Genomic DNA, 14,023 nt, shown 5'->3' on the forward strand with positions numbered 1-14,023 from the left:
TTAGTATGCCTCCCCCTCTATCTAAAATTCTGCAAATTTTCTTATGCTAATAATTTTTGGTAAGTAGCTTTAAACATAATACGTTTACGTATTAGGAGTCATTGGAGCTCCAAATTTCTCAAACTGTTCCGTGTGTTTTTTAAGATCTGATAAATGTGTCTGTTGCATTATATTTATTTACTCTTATTTTATTTTCAGTGATCCTGGGAATAAGGTTTTGGTGATGTGATAAAAGTGTGGTGATAAACAAGAATTATATTTTATGTGATTATCTGTGTAAGGAATTTCTAATTATGTCTACTAAAGACGATCTAAAAGATTTCGAGCAAGGAAGGATTCGGTTTCTGCAACAAGAACGTTTGAAAATACAGAAGAAGACATTCACAAAATGGGTTAATTCCTTCCTTGATAAGGTAAAATCTTCAATATTTACGCAGTTATTTTATGTCCCTCTCTTTCACTCCTGTCTCCTCGGTTTTACCTTCACGTTTGATACCGTATCCTCTCATAGCCTTTGTTGTGTTCCTTACTACTACTACTAACAACTCACCGCAGCACTAAGCCGCCTGAAGCCAACACAGCTACGCACGCTTCTCCTCCGTCCCAATTTATTCAAAGCCTCCCTTTCTACACCCTCCCACGAAGTTCCCATTTCCTTTAAATCTTTCTTTATGACGTCCTCTCACCCAGACGTTCCTTATGATAAAATCAATCGAAATAATCCATGTAAATGGGAACAAAACGCAACCCTATTTAAGTCCTGATTCCACACCGAATCCTCCCTTCCTACATTAGCTACAGCAATATTATTCTCGTGAATAACACTAATCGGTATGTACTTATTTGGTCATGGTTGCCCCAGTAAAGGCAACCTAGTAAAGAAGGGACGACGGCCCATAGTAACCATACGGTACTGGTGCATTATATGGTCACTTCTAAAAAGTCAAGTTTGGTTAATGCTAATTAAATAAAATATAATAGGATGATTATATAATAGTTTATAATCAAATTTGGGCTATATATTTGCACTTTAGGGGGGTGGGGGTGGGGGGTAAAGCATAGCATATATTAAATACGTAACCTAACCGAACATGGGTACCTTCCCCCCATAAACCCCAAAAAAACAACAGTTTAAATATCGTAAACGCAGTGAATAACACGCTTTGCATTGCATTTCTGTATAGTGGTTTCTTGCATTTAACCCGTCTGGTGGGTTTTTCGTGACTGGCTTCCTTGTAAAACGACCATATAGCGCACTAGTACCAACCATACAATTTGAAAACCCTTTTTGAAAAACAATTGTCAAGTGAGAAAATATTGCCATTTGAAGCTAAATCAGGAATGTTAACAATAATTTCGATTAATCTTGTTTTAACGGTAAAAGTTTATTGCGAAAACAAATTCATGGGAAATTCAATAGATAACCTGAAAACCCTCGAAAATGGCGTCGGATCTAAATTATAACTGCACCATTGGAATCACCATTGTCGAAACCCCTCATATAGGAAAGTTACAGCCCTATCTTGAACAGCAAGGAAAATGACTTTTTGCATGGGAAGCACTGATGTGCCCACTTTTTTTATCTTTTTATTCTTCCTTCGCCGCTAGTGGGGCACTGGAACAACATAGAGCAGTTTAAGGGCTTATTTGAAGGGAAGTTTTAATATCTAGTGCCTTTTTTAATTGACAAAAAATAAAATTGTATTAAAATACAATTTTTGACAAGAAAATACACGCCATATTTTCGACACTAAAATTAAATCATGATATATAAAAGTAATGTGGTGTCATCTAAGATAATTTATTAAACCACATGGGCCTGACATCAAATAAAGAAATAAAACTGAGCAAAATCGATGTTTTTATAGAAAATATTAATATCCTGAAAAAACAAAGCGACTGTTTATAAATGACAAACTATTCTCTTTTTCGGCGCGAAATAAAAAGATGGATCAATAAAAGCTAAAAAATTAAAGGAATTAAAACAAACTGCCTTAAAACAATAGAAACGAGTTATTCGCCAATATCCGCGATTTGCACAAAATCCAAAAACACATGAACTGCCATCGACGGATACTAGCGAACAACTCCGTCGATGGCAGTTCATGTTTTTTTGGATTTTGTGCAAATCGCGGATATTGGCGAATAACTCGCTTTTATTGTTGATAGGCAGTTGGTTTTAATTCTTCTAAGTTTTTAGCTTTTATTGATACATCGTTTCGTTTCGCGCTGAAGAAGAGAGGCGTTTGTCCTCTCGAAATATTCGCTTTGTTTTTTCAGTATCTTCATTTGGCCTATAAAAACCCCATTTTTGCTCGTTTTTCTTTCTTTATGTGGTGTCATTTAAAATGATGTCATGTGCCAATATAAAAGGATGAAAATTTTAGACACCAGTTGGTAATTAGAAAAAAAAAGTTCTTTTTGAAGGGTGGCTTGGGTACAACGTGCAAGCCATGACAACGTGGTATGTTCTTTACTATGTTTTTGCTATGAAAAAGCCAAAGGTTGTTTGCTGTGTGATATATATGTTGAAAAAATTTTTCTAGAATGATATCAATGAAGAACGAAGTTTGGCCTACAGTCACCGAAAATTTAAAAACACTGAAAAAACTGGCAAGTGCGAAAAAATTCCCATTTGAAGCTGATTCAGGAATGACAACAGGGATTTCGATTAATCTTAATGGTGAAAGTTTATTGCGAAAACAAGTTTATGGGAATTTCGAAAAATAGCCTGAAAACACTAGCAAATGGTGTCGGATCGAAATGAAACTTTTACCATTGGGATCGTCATTGTCAATAACCCTGTGGGGAAAATCTCTTTTTTTTTCTTCTTTTTTTTACTGTACAAAAATAGTACCTTTAATAAAGCTTTTCTATCTGCATAGTTAAATACCCCCCCCCCCCTCTTAAGGTTTAAGAAAGTGGTCAGAATAATGCAACATTGATGTATTGACTTTAAAAAATGCAAAGAGAGATTACGGTCATAGAGTGATTTTTACACCCCGAACTGCTCCTCAATATACATTATTACGCCAATTACTTGTATTATTTATTTTGACCGGACCGGACCGAACTAACCACGATCTCTTTCCATACTAATCTATATCTAAATTACGAAGCTAGACGTTGTGTTAGTCGTGTTTTAACAGCACTAATATTGGCAACCTGAAATTTTGCAATGTGTTCGAAGATAAAAATTTATCGTACTGAATTCCAAAAGCAAAATCGTTTAGGCGAAATTTTTGCTCCCAGTCCGCTCTGTTGTACAATATTGCAACACAGACTTGTCTAATTTATTTTAATTGAAGTAACCACGACATTAGTGTCCATGTTAAGCTTAGTTAAATTATAAACCTCAAAATTGTGGTCTTCTTTAAGACGTATGTATTGGTAGGGTTATAATAGCCCCAAGATTGGCAACTGTTATTTCGAACATGCTAACTCGCCTGGAACAAAAGGACAAGTCAATGTTCTGATTATTTCCAGATACGAATAAGCAGTAATGAAAATTTGATATGAATCTGGCAGAAAGTCAAGTATATAATGTAGGTTAATCTGATGCCATGTTGTTACAAATATCCTTTAATAACAGGACTCATTGACAGAGGGATTCATTCCAGCTGAGGGTTTTGGGAATTTTTGAAATTTACATTTACCCTGGCCTACCAAAATCCCATAATTTTTCCAATTCGTTCCAAAGTTTTCATATAAATAACTGTTTTTCGCTCTTTTAATATATTCGCCTTCCTCTTTTACCCTCGTTAGCTGGTCTCCCCAAAATAGTTGTGTGTGCATGTTTTTGTGTTTTTGGGTGAATGGGGGAACACCTGATTACCACCGGAAGTACAGAGCTACAAACTGTGTGTATGGAGAAGGGGGTTGGAGGCTGAGTCTTGAAAATCAGTCTGTTTTCTGCTATAAAAACATAACTTTTTTTCTGAAAGCTTTTTTTTCTGAGTGGCTATGTCATTTATGGGGAGAGTGCCTTCTTTTCGTGTGCCTCCCCTCTTTCTGAAGAAGTTTCCACTACCATTCTTGATGCTGTCTTATTAAGCCTAAATGTTGCATCTGTAGTTACTTTGGAGTTTAATTTAAAATTTACGCCGTTGTGATAAGCATGAAATTATCGAGGATATAACTTGTTTTGCTATAACAGCACTATAACTTGTTAATTATAAAGTTTATCGTATCTTACTGTCAATCAAGCCCAAATATCATCAGGTATGTATCTCCTCCACGACACGCACCACGGGAGCCAGCACTATTATAGGCTCTATGTGTCTTTTTATGTCTGTTTTTTTTTTCTTATTGGTCAAAAATAGAACAGAAATCTTCACCGATTTCATGTTTGCGGTGCTTCATATGCTGACTTCGTCGTTACAAAGGCCAAAAGCTGTGTCTACCCTTTTAATGTCTATTGAGAAAGCAAAGTTCGGTCGAAAAAACAACAACAAAACAAGAGCCCGAAAAGCAGTTTTTTCTATGAATCACTGAATAACGCCTATCGAACATCAAGGCTGTAATCGCTTCGCTGGGTCAATGTATGTTCTCTCTGGGAATTTGCGGAGAAACGCATACATCTTTTTCTCGATTATATTGGCTATTTTTATTTTGACTGCTTGATTTACTTTCTTTCACTTGTTTCAGGTTTTTTTTTCTATTTTAAGTGGTTTCTTCTCTCCAAAAAAAAAGAAAAAAAAGAAGATTATTCGTTTTTCTGATATTCTTTTGATTTCAGGTGGGTCCTACGATGCACGTAGAAAACCTTTTCACGGACCTAGCCGACGGAAGGAAACTCTTGAAACTGCTTGAAATCATAAGTGGTGAAAAACTAGGAAGGCCAAATAATGGCAAAATGAGAGTCCACTTTGTAGAAAACGTCAATAAAAGTTTGGCGTTTCTTCACACAAAGGTAAGGACTTAAAACACTTGACAAACGTATATAGGGTAAGGTGCCCAAACATGTATATGAATATGCCCAAACCTGAACTTGTTTTTATGATCAAAGTGCTACTGCACTTTATTTCAGAGTCTATGCCCTAGACGTTAATATTAGGCCTAGTTCACTTGGAAAACTTGAGCTATTTACTCCTTTTCATATTTTCTAAAATGATTCACTTTTTTCCTTTAAATCAAAAGGAAGGTTAAAGGAAAGGGGAGGCATATTTCACACTGAAAGCAAAACTCGACCCAAAGACAAAAGATGGTCTGTCTAAAATTATTCTTTATATTAATGCCATTTTAATGTTAACTGAAATCCTGCGTAATTGAGTGTGGAGATTTCTCTACGTTACTCTGATTCACCTTTTTATGAAAAACTGTTGCATCTTCAGTTATTATGCTTGTCTCTACTTGGCTATTATGATCTATTAAGGGCTGTAAGTATAGTAAGTTATAATAAGCTAAGAAATGGGTTTGTTCGCTGTCGAAAAAAACCTCTGAAGATGTGCCTTAGAACTAAGAGAAGAATACTAGAAGCTATGATATTGTTCTTTATCGAATATGGTTCTGGCGAGTGGCTGTACTGTACGTTAAAGGTTTCTTAATGGATTGTGCAAAGATAGTGTTAGATATTGGTTCGAGCGGCTGTATATAAACAAAAAGCTCTACGGAAAATGTGGCTTAATCCAAATGGAGCTATAATGAAAGGAAGGTCTAGTTTTGCGCATGAATAATGATAAGTTGCCAAATATTGTTCTTTTGGCAACCGGATGGGGGTTAAACGGAAAGCAGGACATCGTCGGATGGGAAGAGAACATTGAAAGATGTGGATACTCCTTGGGTGGGAGTAAAGAGGGAAGTTGTGAACAGAGTGAGAAGGAAAAGGAATGTATGCAGCTGTGTTAGCCTCATGTCATAACTGTCATGCCATGATGGCCTGCCGTGCCACGATAACTGTCAATGGCAGTTATCAAACATGGCTCTACTAAAATGAACTATGTATGTTTCAGATTTCTAGCAGAGTTGTGTAAAGATGGCCTTAGTTCTGTTTTGAGCGGTTGTATATAAACAACAAGCTCTACGAAAAAGGTTGTTTAATCCGAATAGAGCCATAATGAAAGACAGGTCTTGCTTTACACATGAATGATGATAGGTTGCCAAATTCTGGCAAGCCGGTTGGGGTCAAACGAAAAGTAGGGTGGGATGGGAAGAGATCATTGAAAGATGTGGATATTTCGCGGAAGGGAGTAAAGAGTGAAGGTGTTCACAGAGTGCGAAGGATAAGGAAAATTTGCAGCTGTGGAAAACTGTCTGCATAAGTAGTACATAGATGCACTTATTGTGCTTCAATTACCTGATTAGGAAATTTAAAAGTAAGGATCAAAGATTCAAGAACTTAACATGTACAGGATATTCTAAATCTTCTTGTAATGGCAAAAAGTAGCAACCAATTTTACTAAAGTAATCAAGTAAAAACTTAGTTGTACTCCGTCCATTAACTACGGGATTTGTGAGACTTCGAATAAGAAAGTTGTGTTTTCGTTGTACGTCACGGAATATCTCAATACTAACCAATAATATCAATAATGATATTATAGCAAGGCCGTATCCAAGATATTTTTTCGGGGGGGGGGGGGTGTTTGTTTATATTCATTTGTTTATATTCATTTTTGTTACGTTTTTTTTACGAGTCGGACAAACATTTCGGGGTGGGGCGTTCAAACCTTCTAATCCCCCCTCCTCTGGATAAGGCCTTGATCAATAGGTTCATCAAAAGAATTGGATTTTTTAGACTGATTCCAAATATGCAAGCTTCATTAAGTTTAGCGTTACCCATCAAAATCTAAGAGCCTGAGAAAATTTGCCTGATTTTTGAAAAAAAAGGGGGAAATACCCCTAAAAAGTCAAGGAATTTTAATGAGAATTGCACCCTAATATTCGGCGTATCAGAAAACCCTGCTGTAGAGATTTTCAAGGTCTCGCCTTCAAAAATGTGCAATTTTGCATTTTTTCCCAGAAGAAAGATCACGGATACGTGTTTATTTGTTTTGCTTTTTTTTTGTTTGTCCCAGGGGTCATCGTATCGAACCAATGGTTCTAGAATATCGGAAGAGGGCTCATTTAAACGGAAATTCTAATGTAAGCGAAAACCATATCTAGCCAAACAAATAAGATATATACTGTCTTGTATTTATAAAACAGTATTTTTTTTAAATTTAATGTACCAGTGAATACCCTTGTGATTTTTGTGCACATATAATGTATAGTTATATATATAGGGGAATAATAGGGTTCAATAGCTGTATTTATTGATCCAAGCCCGATTACGACATCATTGTTTCGTTCTTTAGGTACTAAGTATGATATATACATCCCTGACTAGACATATAGGCCTAGACATTATTAATTTTGAGGTGGGTCTTACTTTTGGTAATACCTGCATATAGCCTCCCTCCGATATTTACTTAAGAACCTTTGGTCCCTGACCGACAAAAATCGTCCCTGACTGACGAAAATATTTTCAAAATCATCGTGACTTGGGGTGTCGTAGAGGTATTCAAACTACGTGTGCATACATTGTTTAATTTATTTGAATAATGTGGATAGCCCAGAGGTCACCTTAGACCTGGTGAGTAATACGAAACCAAACTAAATATTTACACAAGGAGTCAAAATTCTAGTTCTGACTCAAACATCAATCATAAATATTAAAGAAGCAAATAATATTTCAATTGAAAAAGAAGTTACAGATTTTTCTCGCATAGAAATACAGTTTTCCGCTTTAATTGTAAATTTTTACTAAGGGATAGTTTGATAATATACAATCACGTCAAACTACACTATTTCCAAAAATTAAAATTAGTAAAACTCAGATTCCAAATTTATATTTGCTAAAAATAACTTTGAAAAAAATTATGTGTTTCGAAGCATTCCGTTGCCTGATCTTTATTCACTGTTGGACTTTTTAAAAGCCAAAACTTTTATTGTCTATAAAATGTCCCTAACTTTCAACGTGGCATTGTTTCCTCATTTCCAGAATTAATTATCTGCAACTTCCTCTTCAGAACTTGTGACTTTGTGGCATTTTCCTAATAAACAGAATAAATCGAGTCTGCTCATTTGATGAAACAGAATGTTTCACAAGAGATAGTCCACTTTCATATTTTAATCGTTTGTAGAGCCTTATCTGACAAATGTCAATAGAACAATTAGTAGAGAAAATTGAAAAAGAAGATTATTATTGTTTTGTTTTTACTGCAGCAATGATCTGGCGGGGGAAATGTCTGCGATTTGTTTTGCTTGCTTATTATGTTATTGAGAATGGATATTGGCGGTTCTAGGACTGGCGGTTGTGAGGTGCAGCTGCCCCCTCCACAGTTTTTCTTGACATCTGACATTAAATTTCTTTTATTTTGTATTTTACGCTCCTGTTAAGACACCTCCCCCACCCCTAAAATATGAGGCCTTAAACCGCTACTGAGAATTATGTTTATTTTATTACCAATTTGGATTTTGTAAATTGGCTTCTAAAAATCATTCGCTGTTTTATGGTACAGAAGTATGTTGTTTTTTTTTTTTTTTTTTTTTTTTTTTTTTTTTTTTTAACCTATCGTTGTTTTTAGAAATGTCCTGTAATATACATAGCTACGAGTGAATCAATCGCTCTGACAGCAAATATTTTTGTAGAGTGGACTTGGTCAAATAGAGTTTTCAAGGGCTCTTATGAGAAGGTGTCCTTGCTTCTCTGGGTTTTACGTTCCAATCAATTCCAATGTTTTTCTAAAAGCTTGAATGCAGTAATAACCATGCTTCCGGTGCCAAGATCCCATGGAGCGTTGCAATAACTGCAACCTATGACCCTATGGGTCACAGTTGCGGAGCAACACATGTAACTATATCTCATAAGTGCATGCCTCTTGTCATTTATAGAAACTGCTTCATTAAACTTCGAAAGCGCTATTAACCATTTCCCCACTATCTTTGAGTAACCGGCTTGGGGTGTAGAGTTTCGGACGATAGTGATTTCCAGTTTGTTTTTTTATTATTATTTCGGTTTGAAGTCATGTTTGTGATTTTCCTGTTCGAAATTATCGTATTTTTTTCTTAATTTACGTACTATCGCTATGTTGAATATGAATAATAGTTGTTATTTCCAAATTAACTTGGATTGAAAAATTTTGTCTCGTGTTATTTTTAAGTACGAGATTGTTCGTAATTACAAACTACTGTTATATTGAATCAAAATAATATTTGCTATTTCCAAATTAACGTGGATTGGGAAATTTGTCTCGTACTTTTTCATATAAAAGTACGTCGGTATTGCCATTAAACTTCGAATAAGCCATAGACCATTCTCTCTACAATCTTCTGAGCAACTTGCTTGCGGTTAATTGAGTTTCGAACGATAGTGGTGTGAAGAGTGTACTTTTTATTTCGATTCGACGTCATGTTTGAGAGTTTTCAGGTTCTTTTTTAGAGTTTTCATAATTGTTTTTATCCCTTATTGCAAATTTTTATCATGTTGAATCTGCAGACAGTTGTTATTTCCAAACTGAAGTTGATTGGGAAATTTTTCTCACTAGACAATTTCGTAGAATACGGGTTTTCAACTTTCGGTTACTATGGGCCGTGGTTTGCTCTCTGTTAAATAGAAGATAAACTGATCTTCTTCCGAGTGACTACCCCTTTCGACAATCGTGTAAACCAATTTGATACGGGCCATGCTTGGTGGAAGTATACCAAGCGTGGCGCAGCATGGCGTAAGTGCCTAAGCGTCGTGCATATTGTGTTACATGCAGCGTAAGAAGTGGTGTTCCAAGATGTACGCCAGATGGCAGAAGCTGGGCAACCCTTCGTCTTATTACAAATGTAATCAACTTTAATTATACCCTAATAACAAACGAAGCAAAAGAGAAGAACATTGATGGATTTAACCGTAAAATACCTAGTATTATGTCAGCTTCAATAAGTTCCGTCTACTATTGATTGATTTTTCTGGAGATCAATCGTATTAAATTTCTTCCAATTTCCCAGTGTAATCAAAAGAGCCATCAACAACTTCCTACTTGCCATTAATCTTTTCTTTTAGACCGCCCAGTTACGATTAATTTGAGAAAGCTATAACCGAAGATTGCACTAAAAACTTTTTTTTTTTTTTTTTTCTTTTTTTTTTCTTTTTTTTTAAGGTTCGGACGTTTCTAGTTTTCATCTTATTCTTAGAGTTTAAAGTGGAAGGGTCTAAGTCAAAGCTCTTTTTTTTGTCTTTTTTTTTATCCTATCACTATTAAATTATCTTTAAAAAGTGATTCGGAGAATGTGAAGCATTTCTTTATCAAACAGTTCGTGGCAACGAACTGTAAGTAAGGAGCGACCCGGCTCAATAGTAACACAAACTCTAATAAACGCAATTTTGATACCAATAGATATATTAAAAAAATCAGATTTTTATGCTGATTTCAAATATATAAGTTTCATCAAGTTTAGTCTTACCCATTAAAAGTTACGCTCCTGAGAAAATTTGCTTATTTTCGAAATAAGGAGGAAAAATCCCCTGAAAGTCATAGAACTTTAATGAAAATAACACCATCAGATTCAGCGTATCAGAGAACCCTACTATAGAAGTTTCAAGCTCCTATATGCAAAAATGTGGAATTTTGTATTTTTTGCAAGAATAAAGATCACGGATGCGTGTTTATTTATTCATTTAGTGTTCATATCGAACCAGTGGTCCTAGAATATCGCGGAAGGGCTCATTCGAACGGAAATTAAAAGTTCTAGTGCCCTTTTTAAAAGACCAAAAAAATGGAGGGGAACTAGGCCCCCTCCCATGCTCATTTTTTTCTCAAAGTCATCCGATCAAAATTTTGAGATAGCCATTTTATTCAGCATGGTCGAAAAAATATAATAACTATGTCTATGAGGATGACTTAATCCCCCACAGTCCCCGGGGGAAGGACTGCAAGTTATGAACTTTGCCCAATGTTTACATATAGTATTGGTTATTGGGAAGTATACAGAAGTTTTCAGGGGGGGTTTTCTGGTATTTGGGGCGGGGGGGGGGGGGTTACGTGGGAGGATCTTTCCCTGGAGGAAGTTTTCATGGGGGAAGGGACATTGCGATGAAAGGGCGCCAGATTTCCCAGCATTATTGAAATAAACGATCAGAAACTAAATTATAAAAAAAAAATTCAACTGAAAGTAAGGAGCAACATCAAAACTTAAAACGAAAAGAAATTTTTACGTATGTGATTGGGTTCGCACCCTAGTCATTACCTCGCTCTTTACGCTGAGAGCAAAATTTCGAGAAAGCCATTTAGCAAAAAAAGTAAAATTAATATGCAAATTTTGTTTTAATTATTCATGTACGGTGATCCAAAATCAAAGCTGCATTCATTCAAAAATGTTCAGAAGTTGTTCAGAAATGAAAAAAACAAGTTTTTTTTTAACTGAAAGTAAGGAGCGACATTGAAACTTAAAACGAACATAAATTATTCCGTATATGTAAGGGGCTTTCCCTTCCCCAACGCCTCGCTCTTTACGCTAGAGTTAGACCTTGTGTTACAACTTTATTTTTTAAAACAATAAAAAACTTTAGCGTAAAGAGCGAAACGTTGAGGAGGGGACAGCCCCTTTCATATACGGAATAATTTCTGTTCGTTTTAAGTTTTAATGTCGCTCCACTTCAGTTAAAAAAAACTCGTTTTTTTTATTTAATATATCAAGACTCAAATATAACTAAGTGTATGTCTCTTTGACAAGAATTATTGTGGGGTCAACATCAATTCTGATGTTGACTGACCCTTGTGATTGATTTTTAAAGGTATCAAAAATCACTTTAGTAGATGTCTCTTTTTGGGTTTGTCTAAAATTAAAAAAGAAAGTGATTTCCTTCTAAAATTATACCTTAAAACTAAAATTTATAGAAAGTGAATTTTGCAGTTAATATGTTTCGGTTTTGGTAATCCATATAATGTGATTAAACATACAAGGAAAAATTATGCTCCACAGAAAGTAATTTGGGTTTGGGTCAGAGGGGGCACTTTCCCCGGCCACAGAAATTTTAAAGGCACAATATTTCAAATAAATAATATAATGATTATAATCGCTTTGTAATTTTTTAATTTTTTTTAAAAAAAGTAGAGGGTGCAGCTAATAAATAAAAATAATTAATAAATTATTAAGCTATTAGAAAAAATAGGAATACATTAGAAAATAAAAATTATTTAATAATAATATTCAAAACAATTAATAATAGTCAAATAAAAAATAATAAAAAAATAATTAATCAATTAATAAATACATAATAGTTTTGTTAATGAATGAGTTTTTTTTTTAGTTTGGCCTGACATTTTTTTGGGAGACGGGGGGGGGGGGGAGGGACAGGTTAACCAAGATTTTGCCCTGGGCGCAGGAGAGGCCAGAACCACAAATGATGGGGTTTTGTGATATCCTTCCCTTGGCGTAAATGTGGCAAAAAGAATGAAATTGAGATAATTTGGCCTGGAAATAGTCATTTTTGATATTCAAACCTTAATGTTTTCAGTTTTTAAAAGTTTATTTTTATTGATAAGATTGTTTTCCTTACATTATGAATAGATACGGGAATATATGCTTTTTCGTATCCGACAAAGAGTCAAGGCCGATGCTATGGGTTGGTGAAAAGGGTGGCCACCTAAGACCCTGCGCTAGTGGCTCCGAGTGTAGCCCTCTTGATGCTGTGATATAGAAGGGGTGGCCAGCATTTCGACTGTGGTCCGTTAGTTGACCTTAAAAGGTTTGAAAATAGCGCGCAAGCATAGATTTTAACACCTAGGTTGTGCTTAAATTAATCTTAATTCAGTTTTAAGCATCTTTAAATAAACTTGCTGAAAGTACCAATGAAACTCATGGTAATTTTTTATTCTTATATTCATAAATGATTCCTTTTTATTCTGATTTCATTTGCTGTAATAAATAAAATCAAACAGTTCGTGGTAACAAACTTTAGGTAAAGAGCGACTCGCCCCAATAGTAACCGAAACTCTAAAAAAAAGGAAGCCTACGAGCTTCAGAAAATTTGACTGATTTTCGAAAAAGGGACGGAATGAAAAATCATATTAACAGATTCAGCATATAAGAGAACAACCCTATGCAGAGAATTCAAGCTCTTCTCTACAAAAATGTGGAATTTTGCTTTTTTTGCCACAAGATCAATCAATTTATTCAATTAATAAAGTCAACAAAATACACTTCAATATAAACTCCCCCGTAAGGCTCTCTGGCCAGGAAAAAACAGGTGATTAACAAAAATGAAACAAATACATAAAAAACAAAATAAATAAATAAGAAAAAAAATCGTAAAATACAATGATCTACATAAAAAAAAGAAGCAAAAAAATAAAAATAAAAAAAAATCCAAAAACCAAAAAGTAAGCAGGGGCCTACCAAGCAATGAATTTATTCCGCGTGGACCACCCTATGATCAATCAATCAGTCAATTTAATCAACCAATAAATTTACGACAAAAACACTTCAATATAGAACCCCCCGTAAGGTTCTATGGCCAGGAAAAAAACAGGAGAAAAACAGAAGTGGCATAAATACTAAAAAAATAAAATAAAAAAAAGGACAAACTCAGTACCCCTCACAACAAATGTTTCCAACCCAGGCTAGTGTCAGCCTGTGTAGTGTCACGAATACGTGGCTCTTTGTTGTGTTTTTTCCCAGGGATGATTGTACCAAACCAATGGTCCTAGAAGACTGGGATATGGCCCTTATGAATGGACGCTAAGAGTTGTAGTGCCCTTTTTAAGTGACCAGAGACATTGAAGGCAACTAACCTCCCTCTTACACCCCCTTTCCTCCATTGGCATCTTTTCAAAATTTTGAGTCATTTGATTCAGCATAGTTTAAAGGTCCGAGAACTATGCCTCTGGGGATGACATGACCCCCCACAACCCCCGGGGAAAGGAATGTAAGCTATGCAATCTGCCCATTGTTTACAGAAATATGCGGAAACTATTTGGGGGACTTTTCTGCAGGGGGATTTCCCACGGGTAGAATTTCCCATAGAGTAGAAAGCTTCGGGAGGGATTTTTCCAGG

The 14,023-nt window shown here is 35.3% G+C and overlaps 1 protein-coding gene across 9 annotated transcripts in view; it reads left to right on the forward strand.

Annotated features, from left to right (window-relative positions):
* Window positions 1–14,023, forward strand: part of kst (spectrin beta chain, non-erythrocytic 5 kst) — a 333,164-nt gene that overhangs the window by 77,333 nt on the left and 241,808 nt on the right. For all 9 annotated transcript variants that reach the window (XM_089085798.1, XM_089085799.1, XM_089085797.1 and 6 more), the window contains exons 2-3: window positions 199–413; window positions 4,739–4,912. In XM_089085798.1, coding sequence (XP_088941924.1) covers window positions 294–413; window positions 4,739–4,912 — 294 coding nt within the window. In that variant the 5' untranslated portion in view covers window positions 199–293. The remainder of the gene's footprint in view (window positions 1–198; window positions 414–4,738; window positions 4,913–14,023) is intronic.

Source organism: Artemia sp. Qi Xiang Cuo, chromosome 3, assembly GCF_049724085.1.
Source record: "Artemia sp. Qi Xiang Cuo chromosome 3, ASM4972408v1, whole genome shotgun sequence".
NCBI lineage: Eukaryota > Metazoa > Arthropoda > Branchiopoda > Anostraca > Artemiidae > Artemia > Artemia sp. Qi Xiang Cuo.